The sequence below is a fragment of the Strigops habroptila genome, chromosome 15, assembly GCF_004027225.2.
Source record: "Strigops habroptila isolate Jane chromosome 15, bStrHab1.2.pri, whole genome shotgun sequence".
Taxonomy (NCBI): Eukaryota; Metazoa; Chordata; class Aves; order Psittaciformes; family Psittacidae; genus Strigops; species Strigops habroptila.
The window spans coordinates 9,255,728-9,277,553 of NC_044291.2; the positions used below are offsets into that span (position 1 = coordinate 9,255,728).

Genomic DNA, 21,826 nt, shown 5'->3' on the forward strand with positions numbered 1-21,826 from the left:
AATGTGGGCTTTCAGCACATGGTGGTGAAGAGCTATAGGGGAAAACATGCCCATTTTGGTCCAAACTCCTCGTCAGTAGGATGGGGGGAAAGCCTCAGAGCCTGGATCGGTGCTGGCATGCCCTGTTCTTTGGTTTGCTCTTTGTCATAGATGAGCTTCCATTCAGGAAACAGCTTGTAGAATCACAGACTCCCAGCCTGGTTTGTGTTGGAAGAGACCTTAAAGCTCATCCAGCTCCCACCCCCTGCCACGGGCAGGGACACCTTCCACTAGAGCAGGTTGCTCCAAGCCCCTGTGTCCAACCTGGCCTTGAACACTGCCAGGGATGGGGCAGCCACAGCTTCTCTGGGCACCCTGTGCCAGCGCCTCAGCACCCTCACAGGGAAGAGCTTCTGCCTAAGAGCTCATCTCAATCTCCCCTCTGGCAGGTTAAAGCCATTCCCCATGTCCTGTCCCTCCAGGCCCTTGTCCAAAGCCCCTCTCCAGGTTTCCTGGAGCCCCTTTAGGCACTGGAGCTGCTCTAAGGTCTCCCCTTCAGGAGCCTTCTCTTCTCCAGGCTGCCCCAGCCCAGCTCTCTCAGCCTGGCTCCAGAGCAGAGCTGCTCCAGCCCTCGCAGCATCTTCAGGACAGGCCGGTCCTGGCCCCCGTTCCCGGGAGGATGGGCTCTGCCTCCGCTGAGGGCTGCGGGTACCCCGGGAATGTCCCGTTCACGTCCATGCCCGGGGGCGCGGTGCGAGTGGCATTGTCGCCATCCTGTGGCACCGTCCTCCCACTGCAGTTAGTTCATTCGTGTCGAGGTTATAGATGGGGCTGGGGGCCCTGCTCTGACACTGAGCGGGGTCGGATTCTGCCCGAAGGGTGTCAGCAGTGTCACTCCAACTCCGCCAAGCCCCAGGAGATGTCCCGGACCCGCAGCCCTCTGTGCAGTGCTGTCAGACCATGTTTCCTGATGCTCATCTTGATCTGCACCCACACTCTTCATCCTCAGAGAAGAGAAAGCTCCTACTTGGCAGCTCCCCTTTGCTCGGGTCTGTCCCCATCTCCTCCCAAACCCTGGTGTGGAGCATGGGCCACCTCAAACCTGCCTCCAGCAGGATCTCTAAACTCATCACCTGCTCATTCCATGCCATTTCAGGATTTGGGTTGGATCCTGGACCTGGGTTGGATCCTTGAGGCCCCTTGTTCCTTGACACTCCCTGGGCACAGCACTGCTGTTACCATAGAATCCCAGCCTGGTTTGGGTTGGAAGGGACCTTAAAGCTCATCCAGTTCCAACCCCCTGCCACGGGCAGGGACACCTTCCACTAGAGCAGGTTGCTCCAAGCCCCTGTGTCCAACCTGGCCTTGAACACTGCCAGGGATGGGGCAGCCACAGCTTCTCTGGGCACCCTGTGCCAGCGCCTCAGCACCCTCACAGGGAAGAGCTTCTGCCTTATACCTAACCTGAACTTCCCCTGTTTCAGTTTGAACCCATCCCCCCTTGTCCTATCACTCCAGTCCCTGATGAAGGTCCCTCCCCAGCATCCTTGTACCCCCTTGAGACACTGGAAGCTGCTCTGAGGTCTCCACGCAGCTTCTCTTCTCCAGGCTCAACAGCCCCAACTTTCCTTCAGTCTCTTCTGGAGGTGTCCGCTTGGGAACCTCACTCCAAAGTCCAGGTCAAATCCCAGGGGCCCTGCCCAGTGCTGGGAGCAGGTGGGATGTCCCAGCTCTGGGATGTAACCCCTAACATCCCTGGTGTCCCACAGCTTCCACGCTGTCACAGCTCTCGGACAGTGGGCAGACACTGAGCGAGGACAGTGGGGTGGACATCGGTGAGGTGGAGCTGAGCGGCCGGGACAAGGGCCGGCAGCTGATCTCTGGGAAAAGCCGAAGCCTCCAGGAGGCCCGGAGCAGCAATGGGGCGGCAGAAGGAGCCTCCAAGCCGGTGAGGATGGGTGCCCATGGATGCTGCTGCTGGTGGTGGGAGGTGGGCACCGGGGCTGCCCCTGCCATAGGCAGCATCCCCTCTTTTGTGCTTCCGTGGGTTCTTTGTCCCCTTGTTTCATGAGCCATGGGGAAGGGAGCCAGGAGGGGGGCACTGTGGGGCTGATCCACTCCATCCTGGGTAAATCCTTCCTCACTCCAGCAAGAAGCTGCTTGGGACATGGCAGAGTTCGTGGCTCTGCGGAGCATCCCCATTGTCACGAGTGAGGTGCCCTGTTGTGCAGAAGGGGAGGTGGCATCAGCTATCAGCAGTAAATTGGAGGGTTCCTGCTGGTGCCGAGGTTGAGGGTGGTCAGAGCAGCTCTGCTGCTCCCCAAGCCCTTCTGGACCTGCACATGGAATGTCGGGAGTCACAGAGCAACTGCAGGCCGTGTGTCTGTCCCTCTCCTGTGGAAGCCTGCCTTGGGGTGACCCTGCTTGTCATGGGGTGACCCTGGGCAGGAAGGGAAGGGATGGGGATACCTATGGGGTGCTAGCAAGGGCACGTGGGAGTACTGGGAGTGGCCATGGGGAAAACTGCCCCATCCCTGGGATGGAAAGCTCCGTACCCATCCCATCCCCTGCCAGGGGCATCCCAGGGACTGGAGATGCCCCATCCCCATTCCATCCACATCCCACCCCCTGCTAGGGCCATCCCTGGGATTGGAGATGATCCATCCCATCCCCAACCCATCCCCATTCCATCCACATCCCACCCACGGCTAGGGCCATCCTGGGGATTTGGGGTGCTCTATCCCATCCCCATCCCCTGCCAGGGCCATCCTGGAGATAGGGGATGCTCCATCTCATCCCCATCCCATCCCTACCCCCTGAGGATTGGAGATGCTCCATTCCATCCTCATCCCCTGCCAGGGCCATCCTGGGGATTCAGAGTGCTCCATCCCATCCCCACCCCATCCCCTGCCCGCTGTGGGTCCTGGTGCCCCTCAGCAGCACTGCCCATCTTTCCCCAGCCGGGGCTGCTGGAGCCCACGTCTTGCCTGATCCGTGTGTCCAAGAGTGCTCCGACCCTGGGCATCGCCATCGAGGGGGGAGCGAACACACGGCAGCCGCTGCCCCGCATCGTCACCATCCAGGTAGGACCCACTGCACATCCCATCCATCTCTCTCCTCCTGGGCAGCCTCGGGAAAGCCCTTCAGCCAGGGCTGGAGAATAGAGCCATGGAATCCACCAGGTTGGAAAAGACCTTCAAGATCATCAAGTCCACCCGTTCCCCAGCACTGCCAAGGCCGCCACTAACCCATGGCACTGAGGGCCTCGGCTACACGGGGTGTGAACACTTGCAGGGACGGTGACTCCAGCACTGCCCTGGGCAGCCTGTTCCAATGCCTGAGCACCCTTTGGGGAAGGAATTGTTCCTCATCTCCATCTAAACCTGCCCTGGTGCAGCTTGAGGCCGTTTCCTCTTGTCCCATCCCTTGTTCCTTGGGAGAAGGGGGGATTTCGGAGGTGTGCTTCCCCGCCATAGCATCTCCCCTGACATCAGCAGCATCATTCTGCTGCGGGAGGATTGCATTGGTGTCCCATGGAGCATCCCATACCATAGAGCATGTCCTGGGAGCTGAGGATTTGCTGTGGATCCAGAGGGGGCCTGGCCAGCCCTGAAAGCTTGGCTGGTGCCTCCAGGTGGCTGGAAACTCTCTTTTCCTGCTCAGATAGAGGACTGGGAGAGGGGGAATGGTGGGTGATAGCTGGGGTGGATGGATAGCTGTGGATAGCAGGTTCCTCTGCTGCTTACTTGGGGCAAAACTCAAGTCATTGACAGCAAAACAAAGCAGAGCTGACTCTACCTTGGTTCTTCTTGGCGATTCCACTGGTGCTGCATTTCAGGGACAAGCAAAATGGGAGCCAAATTTATCCCTTCTTTCTGAAACATGAAATGTTTCGCTTTTTCCCCCCCAAAAACATCCCTGGGTTGAGCTGGGATGGGTGGTGGGATTGGGATCTGACCACCTCTATCCTGCAGCGCGGGGGCTCAGCACACAACTGCGGGAAGCTGAAGGTGGGCCACGTCATCCTGGAGGTGAACGGCACGGGGCTGCGGGGCAAGGAGCACCGGGAAGCCGCCCGCATCATCGCCGAGGCCTTTAAGCTGAAGGAAAAGGACTACATTGATTTCTTGGTCACAGAATTCAACGTCGCCCTTTAGGAATCCAGACTTTGGGATGGGGAAGCATCCCGAACAGGAGTGAAAGGCAGCGCCGAGGTGGGAAAGCTGCATTCCCAGCACACAGAGCCCTCGCCCACTGCGCCATCCCGCACGCACAGACACCCCCCAGCTTGTCTGCAAGTGTCCCCTCGCCTGCTGCAGACTCATGCCTGCATAGGGCAGGCTGAGAATGGGCAGAAATCAGTGCACATCCCATAACATCTCCATCCCTGTGCTCTTGGATTGGGGGGGCACTGCCCTTTGGGAATATCCTCTGGTCCTCCAATGTGGGAGTGGGGCAGGAGGACAGGAGGGGTGCGGGTGTCCCCGCTGCCATGTGAGTGCCACACAAAGCACAAGGTGGGCCCATGGCTGAGGCTGGAGGGGTTTTGGGTGGTCGCTGCTCCCTCAGGTGCTGGCCCAGGCGGGTGGCACAGCCGCAGGGGGGGATGCAGAGGGAGCAACCGGAGGCCTTGTAAATCGCTGGCAGAGTCGTTGTATTTCTATAGACAAAGCTTGTGCTTTAATTTTTCAATAAATCTATCAGGATAAACAAAGGCTGGGATTGTGGGATTCCTCAGGGCTGGAATATGCGGGCAGGAAGGGAATGGACAGGGGTGCCTAGCAAGAGCAGGGGGGAGTGTGGAGGCCATAGGGAAAACTGCCCCATCCTCAGTAGGGGTGCTCCATCCCCATCTCCTGCCAAGGGCCATCCCAGGGATTGGGGGTGCTCCATTCCATCCCCATTCCCTACCAGGGGCATCCTGGGGATTGAGGGTGCTCCCATCCCATCTCATCCGCTGTCAGGGCCATCCCAGGGACTGGGGGTGCTCCATCCCATTCCCATCCCCATTCCCATCCCCATTCCCGTCCCCATTCCCATCCCCATTCCCATCCCCATTCCCACCCTCATCCCCGCCCGCGCCGTCCCGGGGCGGGTGCAGCCGAGCCCCACCAGGGGGTGCCCGCGCTGCATAAATTATGATAATGAAACTCCATCTGATTGGATATGCAAACACAGAGGAGGGCGGGGTTTATGCTAATGAACACTCCCTTCGCTGCTCGGCGGCGAGCTCCGATTGGCGGGTAGCCGCGGCTATGCTAATGAGGGAGGAGGCCCCGCACCCCCCGGCGGCGGCCCGCGCTATTGTCCCGCGGGGCCGGGCCGGGCCGGGGCCGGGGCCGCGGCCGCGATCGCGATCGTGGTGCGGAGCCGCCCAGCACCCAGCGCGGAGCGGCGGCCGGGCCCTCCTGCAGGTGAGCAGCCGCGGGGCAGCTGTGGTGTGCGCGCGGCGGGGGTGCTCCTCCAGCGGTGCCCAGATGTGCCCCCCACATGTGTGCCGGGGGGCCGGGGCAGGGCGATGGGGCCGGCGCGGCTGCTCGATCTGCTCGCTCTGGTCCCTGCAAGGCGCCTTCTGCAGCTGGAGGGAAGGAGAGGACCGCCCGGGCACCGCTGGGAACACAGCTAGATGCGCAGTTGGGGTCCGCGGGGATGGGCCCATCCCGGGGGGCCCCATCCTGCAGCCCCCGGCGCTGCTGAGCCCGGCTCGGAGCTGGAGCTGCTCGGCATCCCTGGGCGGAGCGCGCGATCCCAAGACGAGGGGATGCGCCGGGAGAGTGCGGGTCATGCCGAGTGTGAGGTGTCCCTGCCTATGGCAGGGGGTTGGAACTGGAGGAGCTTTAAGGTCTCTTCCAACCCAAACCATTCCATGATTCCATGCCTCTGCCTCGCTCCTCGCCCACGTTGTCCCCAGGCCACCGGAGCCTTGTGGCCCCGGGGAATCTTGTCGTAACTCTTATTACTGCGGTGCTCCCTCCCCGCCCAGCTCTGGATCTGCCGCCCGGAGGGTTCCGGAGGGTTTCAGAGGGTTTCATCAGGCTGCAAAGGGCGGCGCGGAGCCAGGGCCGGGGCTCACTGGGAGACTGTGGGATGCGAGGCCGTGCCGCTGCCTGCGGCTCCTCCGAGGAAGTGGCTGCTGCCTCCAGCTTCAGTTCCTTGTTTTATTTAAAGGGCAGCTCTGTTCCGGTGGGTGCCCGCAGCGGGGCCGGGGTTTCTCTCGCTCTGCAGCAGTCACCCGGGCAGGGATGTTTAAAGGACCCCTTGGAGAGCACCCAAATCCAGCCCGTTGCTGGTTCACCCCATCACACGCGTCCAGCCGCTCACAGCCGGCTGCCCTTCCGTTTCCCCGGCTGCCTGTCCCACCCCGGGTTAATGCGGGATCTCTGCTGCCGGCTCTTTCCAGACAGGGATTAAGGCCGCCCTTTGCAAGGCATTAGGGCCATCAGCAGCCCCCAGCTCCTGTGTATAAGGAGGGGTTCAGCCCCAGGTTGCACCCCATTGCCAGGCTATGCTGGGGGGACAAGGCTGTCCCTATTGAGGACAAGACCATGCGTTGGGGACAGGAGGGTTCATGGAGCAGGCAGGAGGTGGGAAAGAAGCGTGAGGCTTTGCTTCTGTGGAAGTGATGGACAGATGCTGTTTCCACAGGGATTTGGTACCTCTCCGTGGGGATATGCTGGTGTGGAGGAGCGGGGGGGGGATATGGCCCCTCCAGGCAGAGGAATGGGGTGACACATGGGGTTTAGAGTGATGGTGCAGTGACAGGCACATGTGCTTTCAGAGGACAGAGAGGGTTTGTGAGGCTTTTCCTCGCTGCGATGGTTTCTCCCTTGTTTTGTTGGGAAATAGTACAAACTAAGCAAGCAGCTTCTCTTTTGTGCTCATAAACCAGGACTAAGCTTAAAAAGAAAGGGTTTATAAACCAGGAATTCCTCCCTCCTGGAGCGCCAAGCTTCATCCTGAGGCTGGTGTTCTGGCTTCCTTCAAACCCCGAAAAGAGATGCTTTGGGTGGCAGCACGGATGTGTCTCAGGTAAAAAGGGAGCTGAGGAGGGGAAGGGGAGCATGGAGGTGCTGGGGGGGACCCGTGGGAGGTCGGATGCTGTCAGGAATTGAGTTTTGGGTTGGAATGGGTTGTTTAGGAGACTAAAATAGCCACTGCTTGCTTGGGGGGGGGGGTAAAGCCTCCTACTGCACCCTTTTGGGATGCAGCGGAAGGCTTTAACCCCCCTCCTAGGGCAAGTCTATTTTAGGACATAGGGAATATTATTCCCCATTGCCATGTGGATGGAAGTGGGGATTTGCACCCCCAAACCCCCCCCCCACTACCCAGGGTTGACAAGGCTGCAAAGGCAGAGTGACAGCCCTGTCTCCCCCATTCCATGGCACCGAGCAAGCCCTGAGGCTGAGGATGTGACAGTCTCCTCGGCTTGTCACGCCTAATGAAGCCAGGAGTGGTGATGGGGCTGTGTGCTCTGCATCACACGTGTAATGAGGTGGGGTGTCTCAGCCTTCATCGGTCCCATGGGATTGGAGTGGTGGAGGTTGGAGATGCCTGAAGAGAGGAGCAGGGATTAAGAGGTGAGGGCAGGGATGGGCAGAGGTAGGCCCTTCTGCCTGCTGGCTTTGCTGAGACCTGGCAGCACTCATCACTTCCAGTGCCTGAAGGAGCTGCAGGAAACCTGGAGAGGGGCTTTGGACAAGGGCCTGTAGGGACAGGACAAGGGGAATGGCTTTAATCTGCCAGAGGGGAGATTGAGATGAGCTTTTAGGCAGAAGCTCTTCCCTGTGAGGGTGCTGAGGCGCTGGCACAGGGTGCCCAGAGAAGCTGTGGCTGCCCCATCCCTGGCAGTGTTCAAGGGCAGGTTGGACACAGGGGCTTGGAGCAACCTGCTCTAGTGGAAGGTGTCCCTGCCCGTGGCAGGGGTTGGAACTGGAGGAGCTTTAAGGTCCCTTCCAGCACAAGTCAGGCTGGGGTTCTGTGAATACCCTATTACCCTGTTGTGTGATTACCCTATGAAAATCCTGGCTTTCACTGAGCAAGATACGCAAACACACACACTTGGATTGTTTGCGTTCACTCTGCGGTTCCTGACAATGCAGCCACACCACTTGTCAAGCTTCTCTGTGTTACCATAACAGCGACCAACATTCTTAAGGGGGAAAAAAATCCCATGATTTCTCTCTTACCGCTGTGACCATCGGTGGAGGCGCTTTCTGGGATAGCGATGAATGCGGCTGGATTTGCCAGCAGGCCCCGCAGCCTGTGGCTGCTGCGGGCAGAGCAGCTCTGGGGATGGGTTGGGGATGGGATGGAGAATAGGGGGGGCAGCTCTTGGTGTGTGGGTAAGGCATGATCCGGGCACCAGCCTGCCAAAACCACGTAGGAACGAGTTTAACCATCTTTGCCCTGAGAGAACAGGACCCACCAGCTCCTTTCACCCACCCGTGGGGACCTCCCAGAGTTGGTGTTTTGGCTCCTCATCTCTTGGGGTGCTGTGAGGCTTGAGGCGGGTTGGGGGGCACTTGCTTTTCCAGGCAAGGCCTTGGGGCTGGAAACATCCCAGCTCCAAGAGGCGCTAAAGCCAAAATCCCTCTTTAGCTCCACTGAGCAGCCGCAGAGCCTGGAGCATCCCATGGGCAGCCCCATCCCTGCTGGCAGCAGAAGCCACGGAGCATCTCCAGGAGTGGAGGATGGAGTTGCCCAGCCAGGGTATGGGATAAAGCCTTGTGCAAACACCCCAGCAGGTTTGCAGGACCTTAGGGGTGCTTTGGGGTTTGCTCCTTGCCCTGCAGAAGGATGCAGGCGCAGCTGGGAATGCGCTGTTCCTGCACCCCCCATGCTGGGTGCCACCAGCAAATAACCCCCAAACCCTCATTAACAGTGGGATTTAAGACATGGAATTTGTAGGTCTGAGATCCTGCAGTGGGTTCGAAGTGTTTTCCCCCAGCCTGTGGGTGCCATAGGGTGATTTCCTGCTCAGCAGCATCCTGCAACCACCGCAGCATCCTCCAGCTAAATGCAGCCACCCCAGGCCCACGCTGTGGTTTCATCAGCTCGTGCAGCCTCTCCACATGCTGCTAATTACACACTAATGAGCTGGATTAATTGTGTGCCTGTGAGGGAGCCAGGATGGGCTGTGCCACCTGGTTGTGGCCATGGGCCCACAGCCCTGGGGCTGGAGCAGCATCGCGGGGAGGGTTGGGGGGTTCTGCCTGGATTTTAGGGCTGTGTGTTGAATTTGGAAGCTGCGTGCTGGCTTTTGGGGACTGAATACCGACTTTTGGGGCTGTGTGCCAGATTTTTGGGGACTGTATGCTGAATTTTGGGGCTGCTTGTCATCTTGGTGACCCTCATGATGTTTCATGGAGGCTGCAGATGCTGTTGGTCCCAGGGATCCCCCCCACATTTTGCTTTGGCATTTTGCTCTGAGTTGGTTTAAAACCCCAAAGGTTTTGGTGGAAAGCACTGTGAGGAGCAGGGTTTGCCCTCCCGCAGGGCCTGACGGGGTTAAGAACGTTGCAGCCACCTGCAAGCTCACAGGAAGCTTTGCTTCCTCCTTCTACAAAAGCCCTGCAGCTGCAGAGAGGTTTTGGGGTGCTTGGAGCAATGCTGCTTTGGGGACCCTCGAAGGGGTCACGGTGATGAATATGTCTCATGGATGCTGGTGCAGGTGAGTGCACCCCACCTTCACCCCACTATGGGCAAAGTTGGGATGTGGGGGGCTCAGATCTACCCAAGGGAATGTTTGGAAACCCCAGGGCCTTTCCTGCTGCCTGCCCCATGGCTGGGTTTTGCCATCCGGCATCACTCGAGCTGCACAGGGAGGAGGAGGATGAGGGTGAGCTCTGGCTTCTAGGTCATCAGTGGAGCGAGTGTGCCAGGCCTCTGCTGTCATCCCTCTTGTGTCTGCCCTCCAGAGCTGGACGGCCATCGGGGTGCTCCTGCTGATGGTCCCCAGGCTGTGGTTGCCCCAACGGGGTGATGCTCGTAGGGTGATAGTATGGGCTGGGTGTCCCCCAACACCCACCTCGGGGCGGGGGTTAAAAGCCTATTGGAATGGCCCAGGAAGGCTTCTTCCTCATGGGGACCTCTGGGGGCCATTGTGGCCATGGGAGATGCAGCAGTTCTGGTTTCATGGGGGGATGCAGTTGGGGTGTCACCCCTCATGACTTTAAGGGGGGTAAAAGCCTTTTGGGGTGCCCCTGGGGGCCTCTTTCCTCATGGGGTCCATTGCAGCCATGCAAGATGCAGCAATTCTGGTTTCATGGTGGGATGCAGTTGGGGTGTCACCCCTCATGACTTTGAGGGGGGTAAAAGCCTTTTGAGGTGGCCCTGGAGAGCTCGTCCCTCATGGGGGCCATTGTGGTCATAGGAGATGCAGCAGCTCCAGCTTCACGGTGGGATGCAGTTGGGATGTCATCCCTCCTGGTCTTGGGGGGGGGGGGGGTGTAAAAGCCTTTTGGGGTGCCCCTGGGGGCCTCCTTCCTCATGGAGACCATTGTGGCCATGGGAGATGTAGCAGCTCCAGCTTCATAGAGAGATGCAGTTGGGTGTCACCCCCCATTGTTGGGGTTGCTCTTGTCCCCAGGGTCTGGGGGACAGGGGAAGCGCCAGCAGTGGTGGGGGGACACCTCAAGCATCCCCTTGCATCCTGCTGAGCATCCCTCCCTCTCCCTCACGCCCTGTCAGGATGCGGCGGCGATGATGTGACCTATATTCATGTAAAGGATGTCCCCAGCCCGCCGCCGCCGGGCCATGAAGCATCGCAAGTGATGGTGCCGCGGTGCCCGCGGGCCATGGCCAGCCCAGCACCATGGCTGCGCTGGACACAAACACAGCTGACGCGCTGGCAGGGAGAGGAGGAGCAGCAGGAGGAGGAGGAGGAGGAGGAGGAAGACGACGGCTTCCAAAGGCAAATGGACGAGTACGGGGTCATCGGCCTGGGGGATGATGCCGGGAGCCCACTGTGGGGTGAGTTGTCCCCTCCTCGCTGCCCAAAGACCCTCTTGGGGTGCCACTGGAGCAGAGGGAGGCTGCAAGAGGACTGGGGTGACCCAGCAGCCCCGTGGTGCTGGTGTTTTGCAGGCAATGGAGAGGACCTGGAGGAGAGGTCCCCGGTGCAGGAGGGTCACTGGCACCCACAGCAGGACCTGGTGGAGGAGGATGAGGAACAGGGCAGCTCCGGTGGAGATGAAGGGCCCTGGGGGACAGAGAGTGATGGAGACCCATACCCCGAGCTGTCCTATGAGGGCCAGTGGGGCTCGGGGCTCAGTGGCAGCCCCGAGGTGTTGCGGGACCCCCAGGCTCTCTGCCAGCCCCATGGCTGCAGCACAGATGGTGGGGACACCTCGGGGCTGTCAGATGCCAGCCCTGGCCCTGCCACCCCATCTCACTGGGGCCTGGGCACGGCTGGGGATGCTGGTGGGGGGCACAGGCAGAGCTGGAACCCAAAACAGAGCATCCTGCAGCGTTACTCCACTGAGGATCATCACGATGCCACCAGCACCAAGCCCGTCCCCAAGCCAGCTGGCACCACTGTGCTGGCACCCACCAGGGTCCCCCAGAGCACTGGGGACCCCCCTGCAGCCCGGGTGCCCAAAAAAGCAGCACCCAGGGTACTACCACCCAAGCAGTCCCTGGGCCCGCGGCGGCAGCACGTGGGCAGCAAGAAGGCGAGGAATCCCTTGGGAATGGGCACCGGCTCTGACAGCACCCAGTATGGCCGGGGGCAGCTCAACCACCCCCTGCCCGACCTCTCCAAGGTGGAGGCGCGGGTGAAGGTCACCCAGAGCTACCGGCCACCACGGGGCCGAGCCGTGCCCAGTGCCCCAGGACCCCCCATCGGCTTCAAGTCCCCGGCCGAGATCGTCCGGGAGGTGCTGCTGAGCAGTGGGGAGGGGGTCCCCCCAAAGCCCCCCACCGCCGTGGGGCTGCCACATGAGTTCAGGTCCCCTGAGCAAGCCACCGAGCTGGTGCAGCAGCTCCAGGTAATGCCCAGCACCCCCAGCTCAGCCTTATTGGGAGGGAGGGTGCCTGGGGTGGGGGAGAGAAGATGGTGCTGGGGAAATGGACCCCCTGTGTCTCTGATAGGAGGTTTGGTGCTGACCACCTCTTCCTGGTCCTGCATGGGGCTGGTGAGGAGGGGAGGGCCAGGCAGGGATGTGGGCAGCACTGGAGGATGGAGGCAGGGATGCTCGTGGTCCTCCCCAGGGTGCTTGTACCCCCACTCCGATGCTCGGTGGCCCCAGGATGCTTGCCCCTTGGGATGCACTCCTGTCCCTGGGAGGGGATGGAAGTTCATCCCTACGCAGAGAAACTGGGCCTCATCTGCACCAGATGGGCTGGGTGCTTTGGGGGTGGGTCTCTGCACCCCTATGGAAACCCCCCATTATCCCCACACAGGGATGCCTCCCTCCGAGCTGCATCCCCCTTTGCCACCCACCTCTCGGGCATCCCCCAAGCCCCCATCGCCATGCTGGATGCCATCATCCACCACGTGTCCCTTCCCTGCAGGATGACTATCACAAGCTGCTGACCAAGTACGCTGAGGCTGAGAACACCATTGACCAGCTGCGCCTGGGTGCCAGGGTGGGTGTCAGGGCTGGTGGGGTCCCTGCTCTGCTCTCCCTTCCCCAGGGTTATAGAATCCCAGCCTGGTTTGTGTTGGAAGGGACCTTAAAGCTCATCCAGTTCCAACCCCCTGCCACAGGCAGGGACACCTTCCACTAGAGCAGGTTGCTCCAAGCCCCTGTGTCCAACCTGGCCTTGAACACTGCCAGGGATGGGGCAGCCACAGCTTCTCTGGGCACCCTGTGCCAGCGCCTCAGCACCCTCACAGGGAAGAGCTTCTGCCTCAGAGCTCATCTCAATCTCCCCTCTGGCAGGTTAAAGCCATTCCCCTTGGCCTGTCCCTGCAGGCCCTTGTCCAAAGCCCCTCTCCAGGTTTCCTGGAGCCCCTTTAGGCACTGGAGCTGCTCTAAGGTCTCCCCTTCAGGAGCCTTCTCTTCTCCAGGCTGCCCCAGCCCAGCTCTCTCAGCCTGGCTCCAGAGCAGAGCTGCTCCAGCCCTCGCAGCAGCTCCGGGGCCTCCTCTGGCCTCGCTCCAGCAGCTCCACGTCCCCCTTGTGCTGTTGCCCTCACACAGAGCTCCAGCAGGGCCCCACCAGAGCAGAGCAGAGGGGCAGGACCCCGCTGTGACCTGCTGCTCACACTTCTCTGTTTGGTGTCTTCCTCCCCGCCCCATGCTCTTCCTCCTCTCGGGGAGCTGCGGTTGGACAAGCCCAGCCCAGAGATGGGTTGAGGCCACCCTGTGGGCTGCCCTCCTCGACAGGGAGGTGGCTGGGCCAGAACCACCCCAGAATGGTGGAGGAGCCGTCACCAAAGTGTCAGCAGAGCGGGTGGAGGCATCACCATTGCCACCTCCCGCCCCGTGGGGATGGGGAAACTGAGGCAGGGCCGGGGTGTGGGTGCTGAGGGCACGGCGGGCGGCAGCGCCGGGGTGCGGGCGCAGGGTGGGATCTGAACCCTGTGTCCCTGTCCCAGGTGAGCCTGTACTCGGACCCGCCGCAGCCCAGCCGCAGCCTGGCCATGGGCTCCCTGGGCTCCGGCAGCCGGGTGATGGCCCTCAGCCTGCCACGGGCCGGGACGGCGGCATTCAGCACAGCCACGGTGCCCTCGCCGGGCGGAGGTGGGTTGGACCGTGTCCCCATCCATCACCATATTGCTTCGGAGGGGGATCCTCAGCCAAGACCCCATAACCCGCAATGTGGAGGGACCCCACATCACCTTGTCCTTGTGTATTCAGCAGCTCCAGCACCTTCCGAGCAGGGGGGAGCACCCCAACCTTCTTCCAACTCAACACCCATGGGGGGCTGCCCCACTTGCCTGGGGACCTGCTGCTGCCCTGGGAGCCGGCTGACACTGACCCTGGTGGGGCAGGCCCACAAGCTGCAGGCGCAGGCAAGTGATGGGCTCTGCGGTGGGGTTTGCATTGGGGGCTGTGGTGGGGTGCTGTGATGGGGGTCTGCAATGGGGTGCTGTGGTGGGATGCCTGCATTGGGGTGCTGCAGTGCGGGGCTGCAGCAGGGCTGGTCTCATCCCTTTCCCTCCCAGCAGGTGGATTCCTTCGAAGGCTGGATCCATGCAGGAAAGCCCACAGCCCAGGAGCAGCTCCAGGTACATCACCGCCTTCCCAGCACCCACTTTGGGGATGTACCCGTGGAATAGGAGGGTGGCAGGGACGGAGGTTTCAGGCTGGGATGTCTCCTCCATTATGCTGCAGCGGTTTGGGAAGCTGAAGGAAGCACAGGGTGCTCTGGAGCAGGCGTACCTGGGAGCGCGGCAGCACCTGGGGGCCTTGGGGGACTTCGACCCTGACCGGTGAGTGCTTGGTCCTTTCCCAGTGCTGTCGGTCCGGTGTCTCCCAGCACTGATACTCCGTGTCTTACAGTGCTGTGGAAGGGGAGATTTTCCACCTGGGATTGCGCCTGGAGGAGCTGAAGGAGCGGCTGGAGCCTGGGGCCAAGCAGCAGCTCCCCTCGAAGGGCCTGGACCAGCCCCGATCCCCTCCAGCCCCTTCCCCATCACCAGCCGCCTGCTGTCCGCACCCCGAGGTGAGCAGGGCAGGGCTGGGGGGGGCAAAGCTGATGGGGTGGGTGGGGGGTCAGGCTGCTTGACCCCCTTTTGCTGTGCCCTACAGAGCCCCATGACAACGGATGGACCACAGGGGACAGCGGGGACCACTGAGGTGGTGACAGAGGGGTTACCTCAACCCCTCTGGCAAAAGCAGCAACAAGTGGAGGAGGATTTTGGTGACCTGCTGGAGCAGTGAGTGTCCTGTCAGGGGTGCGGGCAGGGAGCAGCTCCCCAGAACCACCAACTCCTGCCTGTGGGTGTCCCCCCCACCAGGTACAAGCACTTCAAGTCCTTGCCAGAGTCGCTGAGCCTGGAGCAGCTGAGCCTGGCAGCGAGCAGGTCGCAAGAGGAGGCAGATGGAGCTGCAGCACGGGATGGGGGCCCCAGCAAGGTCCCCTGCAGGACACGGTCACTAGAGGAGGGGTCGGACCTGGAGACCTCTCCCTTGTAAGTGTTGTGGGAGGCCAAGTGCCCTGGACAGGGCGAGTGGGAGGTTTTAGGTCAGGTTTGACATGACTTGTCATTGATAGGCTTCAGAGTTAACAGCCAGGCTGCAGCAGGGCATTTCCCCACATCTGGGCTTGCTCTGCCCCATCACTCCTGCTCTGTCCTCTCCCTGCAGGCACCCTCTGGAGAGAAGAGCAGTGCCACTGTCCCCTAGGGAGCCCCCATGGCCGGGGGGGGCACAGGGCCACCAGCCCCTCACCGCCACTGAGGAGCCACCATCTGCAGCCACGACCCGCCTGGGACTCCCTGAGGCACCCCGGGCACCCCTGTCCCGCCAGGTGGGCAACGCTGGCACCCAGCACCGGCCCCACAAGGTGAGTCCCCATGTGCTGGGGTATCCCCAGACCCTGCCGGGGCGGTCCTGGGGATGCTCAGCACCGATCCTGCCCTCCCCTTCCTGCAGGAGCAGCGCATTGTGTCACCGGAGACAGACAGTGGCTTCGTGGGCTCGGAGGCCAGCAGAGTGTCACCCCCTGTGCACACCCCCGAGCACCGGTCCCCCAGTACTGGGTATGGCTCAGGGTCCCCACTGTCACCCCAGGGGAGGGTTGGGGACATGGGCTGTTGGCTCTTGTGGGGGATTTGGGGTGCTGAAGGGGAGCAAGGAAGGGGTGCTGAGGGGTTGGAGATGTGCAGGGTGGCCCATGGCTGGAGGACAAGCCATGGGGGCTGCTTCATGACCCATTCCATCCCCAGGACCCCCGGCTCACTGGGACCCTCCATCCCCATCCCTGCAACCCTCCATCCTCCATGGAAGAGAGAGGTGACCCCGCTTCCCTCTGAGACCACGGTGATGGGCACCACAGGAGGGACCTGCCGGCCCCCCAGCACCCCCTCGCAGAGAAGCTCCCCCCGACACTGGGCTCGGAGCCCGGACAGTGAGGCAGGACACGACCATGGTGGTGCTGGCAGTGAGTAGGCAGTGTTATGTGTCCCAAGGGATTGGGATTTGGGGGGCTCTGGCTCTGTGGTGTTCCCCCAAAACCCCCTTGGGGTGCTGGCTTGAGGGTGCCCTCCCCGCTGCCGATTGCTCTCCATGGGCTCTTTGGGGGGGACACCCCAGCACCACCAATCTCATCTCACATTGTTCCCCCTTCTCCAGCTCACACGGACTCAGAGGCGGAAGGCAGGAGCTGTGCCAGCACCGGTGGCCACCTGGGCACCACCAGGGGCCCAGCCAGCCCCCCAGCGTCCCCCAAAACACCGTCCCCCACCCCGCTGTCCCTCGATCCACCATCCATCCACCTGCAATCCCTCGACCTGGCTCACTGTGATCTGCTGGGCTCCCGCTTGGAGCGCGAGTGAGTGTCTGTGCACCCCCAAATCGAGCTGAACCCCCCCGGGTGGTGCTGGGGCCCCACCAAGCAACGTTCCCAAAGGCATCAGCATCTTCTGGAGATGCTTCTGTCCTTCTTGGAGAGCATGGACCTAGCTTGGGCTGAGTGCCCCAAGCTCATGACATGTAGGCTGGCTGAGAACGGACACCCCCCAGTCCAGCCAAACCCTAAGCTTGGTTTTGGGGAGCATCACAGCGTGTCCTGGCCAGTGGGGATGGGGAGCATGGAGCTGCTCTCCAGCACTGCTTGGCTGGAGGTGCCCTTCACCGTGGCCTCTGTCCCACGGCAGCCAGGCCATCCGGGAGCTGCAGGATGAGGTGTGGCGGCTGCGGCTGCGGCTGGAGGAGAGCCTGCGGCATTCCCACAGCTATCCCAAGGGAAAAGCCACCCCGCGTGCCACCCTGGGCAGGAGGCAGCCGGTGACCAGTGCATCATCGTCCCCCAGGGATGCAGCACCCGTGGGGTAGGTGGCTGAAGGGACCCTGGGGGGGGTGGGAGGGTGGCAGCACTGTAGCCCATGGGTGTGGGGACACCCTCATCCCATCCCATCCCATCCCACTTCTGCTGTGACTATGGAGAGGTTGAGCTTGGGGTGGTGGGTTGGGGGGATAACGCCTGTGGGGACACTGTGGTGTCTATGTGGTGACAGCAGCTCTGTCCCCTCCACAGGGAGCCGGCACCCCCGGTGCGGGGCAGGGTGGCCCCCAGGGTGGCACCCACAAGGAAGGGGAGGTCGGTGTCCCTGCCACGGGACAGGCCGGAGCTGGACCTCAGTAAGTGGGACCCCACCAGGGTGGGGACAGTGGGAACATGCTCCTCCCTGCCCCAATGGGAGCGAGGTGCAGGTGGGGCTGCAGATCCTGGTGAACCCCCCTGGGATCTGGTAGCTGTGGGGCTCAGGCCCACTGGATCCCACCCCACTGCCCTCTACTCCAACCCAGCCTCTGAGTCGGACCCCTCTCCCGCTGGACGCCGGGTCATTCCCTCCCCATGGAAGAGCCCCGGGAGCCCCCCAGGTGCGGTGACGTTGCAGGGACAGCACACAGGTGGGTGTCTCTGTGCTGGGTGCTGGGCACACAGGCTGCTCACCACCACACTGGGGTGCCGGCTGTGCTCACGCTGTTCTGGCAGGGACGCAGTACCGGGCAGGGATGCCAAGTGCCACCACAGCACCCCGGGAAGAGCCGCGCACCCCCGAGTGCCCCCGATGCCACCGGAGCAGGACCCCATTGGGTGAGTGACCCCGGGAGCAGCCCCCAGCCCCTTCTGCCCTTCCCTAATGCAGCTAATGGAGCTGCTGATGACTTTAAATCACAGCATCGGAGAATCCCAGCCTGGTTTGGGTTGAAGGGAGCTTAAAGCTCCTCCAGTTCCAACCCCCTGCCACGGGCAGGGACACCTTCCACTAGAGCAGGTTGCTCCAAGCCCCTGTGTCCAACCTGGCCTTGAACACTGCCAGGGATGGGGCAGCCACAGCTTCTCTGGGAAAAGTCTGTGCCAGCGCCTCAGCACCCTCACAGGGAACAACTTCTGCCTTAGATCTAACCTGAACTTCCCCTGTTTCAGTTTGAACCCATCCCCCCTTGTCCTATCGCTACAGTCCCTGATGAAGGTCCCTCTCCAGCATCCTTGTAGCCCCCTTCAGACACTGGAAGCTGCTCTGAGGTCTCCACGCAGCTTCTCTTCTCCAGCCTGAACAGCCCCAATGTTCTCAGCCTGTCTGCATACGGGAGGTGCTCCAGCCCCTTGATCATCCTCATGGCCTCCTCTGGACTTGCTCCAACAGCTTCATGTCCTTCTTATGCTGGGGCCACCAGCACTGTACACAGTGATGCAAGTGGGGTCTCAATTAATTGAATTCGTTCATTCCTTCATTCATCCATTTATTACAGAGGTTCAGGAGGTATGAGCCCGCTCCCTGGGGCCTGGGGCTCTCCCCGCTCCTCGCTGCAGGCACTGGTGGCACTGGGAGCAGTGGGAACCTGTCCCCAGCCGCGTCCTTTAGCTAAAGGTTAACCCAGCCTGTTGCGGGTGAGAGCACAGAGCCGGGCACTGCTGCATCCCGTGGCTGCCTGGAGCTGGGCTCAGTGCATGCAGAGGGCTTTGCTGAACCCCCTGTTTTGCAGACTCCCCCCGTTGCAGCCCGCATTGCAGCTGCCCTTGCAGGGAAAGGCTCCACCTCCAGCCCCAACTGCTCCTTCAAACTGTCCTGCTCTTCCCAAACCCCCTTGCTTGGGCTGTGGGGGGACATTCCTGGACGCGCTGGGTCCTCTCTCCATAGCAGGTCAGGCGGGTGATGCTGCGAGGCAGCCCCAGCACAGCACCCCGAGGAGGACATGCTGCCCTGCTTGCCAGGCACCCATGGGTGCCCCCACATCTGATGGAGCCACACACGGTGGGTGACAGAGGTGGCATATGGCTTGTCCCTGCAATAAGGCTGGGGTGTGGGGAACAGGGAACACCCCTCAGACCATTGGCACAGGGCTGGCAGGCTGCTTGGGGGCAGAAGTGACAGCATTGGTGCTCCCCATTTGTTTCCACCCAACCCAATGTGGCACTGAGGGTCTCACATGGGGACATCTAACACCCCTGGGGACATCTAACCACCTTCTCCCCACAGCAGAGCACGGCCCTGGTGGCACATCATTCCCAGGCTCCCACACTGGTCCCCGAGCCCAGAAGCTGGAGCAACCTGGACTTTGGTACTTGGCCAGCCCTGGTGCCAGCCCTGCCGTCGGCTGCCTGGCACCTGTCCCCATCGTGCCTTATGCTCCCTCTGTGCTGTAAGGATGCTCTGTGGTGGTGGTGGGGGGCCGGGCTGGGGTCAGCATCTCATGGAGGGGGGGAACCCCAGGGATCTGCTGGTTTGCCCATAGAACCCAGGCAGCTGCTGGGAGTGGGTCATGCAGCCCCTGGCTCCTTTCTGGGTGGGTCTGCATGGGGTTGAGCGTATGGAGATGGGTGCTAGGGGTTGGAGATGGATGAGGTGGGGAAGAGGGATGAGAAACAAGGCAGAGGGGGGGCACAGAGAGCCCGGGGGGGTGGCCACAACCCATGGAGCAAAGCCAACCCCTTGTCTCCTTCTTCGCAGCTACTGCTCCCCAGTGGTACCTACCTCACCCCACGCTGCGGGGCAGTGCAGGGCAGAGCGTGCCCCCCGTTCCCCCACTGCTGGCCCCCGCCGCTGCCTCCCACTGGAGCTGGAGGAGCTGAACTGGTCTCTGAGCAGGGCCGTGGCGGCTGCCCGGAGCGTGAGGGTCACCAGCACCCGCATGAGCCGGGCGCTGGCAGCCGAGCTGAGCCGGGCGCGGGGCCTGCGCTACTCCTGCCTCTTCTGAGCGTGCTGCAGCACCCCCCTACCCTTGCAGAAGGAGGAGGAGGAGGATGGTGTCCCCCTTCATCAGCATCTCCGCACTGGATGCTCCCTGCCCTGGGGGCACTGGGACTGGAGGCATCTCCGTGGGGTCCTGGCTCCCGTCTCCATCCTGCTTGCCTTAGACCCTCTGCACCACTTTGTCCACTTCCAGGACCAGCCACGCTGCAAGAGTTGAGGCAAGGCAGGGGCAGAGAGACCTGCAGCATCCCGTGAGACACAGCCCCAGGGGGGTCACACCATCTCCTGGCACCAATGGGGCAACCTCCTGTCCCCCAGGGCAGACACCCCCCTGAGCTGAGCACTGCTGGGGCTGCTCTGGCTTTGTGTAGGTCCTACCACAACACAGGTAGAGCCCCTACTGGCAGCTGTGTTTACCTCTATGCCTGCATAGGCAGAAATACATATAATTCCCTAATTCAATCCCTTTCCCAGCCTTTAGGCTTCTTTGGGGGGGTCATGCCCAAGCTTTGACCCGGGTGCCCCCCTCCACCCTCTGCTCTGCCCTTGGACTTGAACCCAGCTGGGTTTTCCTTGGAAAAACTCTTCTTTTTGTGATTTTATGTGAATTTATTCTCCTTTAAGGTAGCTAGAACCAGCTAAATCACTCTGTAAGGGTTGATTGATGGTGTATCATGTGTGTGTATGTATATGTATCTATATATAGATACAGCATATCTAGATATGTATCTATAGATATATAGATGTGTGTCTATATGGTATATAGAGATATGTTTCTATATATAGGTATAGTATATATAGATATGTATCTGTAGCTATAGTATATATAGATATGCATCTATATATAGATACATATATATATGTTCTGATTTTAATTTCAAGCATAATCCTTAGGGCATTTTTATGGGGGTTTTTTGGCCGCTCCTGGCTGTGGCCACCCCCTGTGTCATCCTGACAGAAAAAGAGAAGGATTTGGGGTGTTCCTTGGGATTCCCAGGGGATCAGGGCTGCTAGAGTTAAAAATCCCCCTGTGGGACCGAGGCAGGGGAAGGATCCAGCCCTGAGGGGGTCAGCAGGGCACCTGTATCTCCAGCCTGGTGTTGTAAGGAGTTAATCATGGAATGATTTGGGTTGAAGGGAGCTTAAAGCTCCTCCAGTTCCAACCCCCTGCCACGGGCAGGGACACCTTCCACTAGAGCAGGTTGCTCCAAGCCCCTGTGTCCAACCTGGCCTTGAACACTGCCAGGGATGGGGCAGCCACTTCTCTGCCTGTTTTTAGTGAAAGGCTGTGGTTGGAGCAGCCCTTGGAGAGGACACAGCACCTCAGGGTGCTCCTCACCCCACAAACCCCGGGGGGACCCTCGAGCTGCACCCACCAGCACCCCATGGGTCCAGCCAACCCCTCTGCTCCACCCCAAGCATCTCAGCCTGCGGGAGCCCCTGGCTGTGTTTATAGGTAGGACCTACATGAAGTGCCCATGTCCGAGCTGTTTGTGGCTGTACAAAGCCCCGCCTTTGGAGGAGGGGGCATCACTGATGGCCCCAGTGAGTTACTCAGGTCTAGAGCCTCCCCAAAGCCACCGAGCCCAGACCTTGCAACCAGCCCAGGTGGGCTGGTGATGGGCTGGGAATGGGGGGTCCCAATACTGTGTTTTGAGGCGGGGGGGGGGGGGAGTTGTGACACACAGAGGGGATTTTAAAGAGGATTTACGTGTCTTTGGTTGCATCTGCTTATCCCTGTGTCTCAAGTGACTCCAGTCCAGCCGGGAAGCACGCAGGGATCACACAACCATATCCAACTATCCCAAATGCACCAGCCAGGAGCAAAGATGATGTTTTTTTACCATATCTCCGATTTTGTAAGGACAAGCAGAGCCCTTTGGCTGCTATTTTGTACTAAGAGAATCACCTATTTTTGAACAAAATAAAGGCAGTTGGTTGCTTTGTGGCTTTTCCTTCCTTTCCAAAGCTGGTTCTTGGGTGAAGTTTGGCATCACCGCACCAGGATCTTTCCCTTTGGAAGCATCTGAGGTTGGG

At 60.8% G+C, this 21,826-nt stretch overlaps 2 protein-coding genes across 2 annotated transcripts in view; both read left to right on the plus strand.

Annotated features, from left to right (window-relative positions):
• The window catches only part of WHRN (whirlin), a 48,833-nt gene extending 44,139 nt beyond the window's left edge, over positions 1-4,694 (plus strand). The window contains exons 11-13 of the mRNA XM_030507416.1: positions 1,749-1,927; positions 2,940-3,062; positions 3,954-4,694. Coding sequence (XP_030363276.1) covers positions 1,749-1,927; positions 2,940-3,062; positions 3,954-4,136 — 485 coding nt within the window. The 3' untranslated portion in view covers positions 4,137-4,694. The remainder of the gene's footprint in view (positions 1-1,748; positions 1,928-2,939; positions 3,063-3,953) is intronic.
• A 614-nt stretch (positions 4,695-5,308) lies between these two features.
• Positions 5,309-21,757, plus strand: AKNA (AT-hook transcription factor). Its single transcript, XM_030507417.1, has 22 exons — positions 5,309-5,393; positions 10,669-10,950; positions 11,065-11,966; positions 12,493-12,567; positions 13,520-13,664; positions 13,782-13,936; positions 14,093-14,152; positions 14,259-14,356; positions 14,427-14,589; positions 14,676-14,803; positions 14,885-15,058; positions 15,234-15,432; positions 15,522-15,628; positions 15,815-16,029; positions 16,221-16,419; positions 16,745-16,918; positions 17,125-17,228; positions 17,397-17,501; positions 17,587-17,688; positions 18,737-18,850; positions 19,076-19,238; positions 19,547-21,757. Exons 2-22 carry the CDS (start codon positions 10,752-10,754, stop codon positions 19,791-19,793), a joined length of 3,828 nt encoding a protein of 1,275 aa, XP_030363277.1. The 5' UTR covers positions 5,309-5,393; positions 10,669-10,751; the 3' UTR covers positions 19,794-21,757.
• Positions 21,758-21,826: the final 69 nt, after the last annotated feature.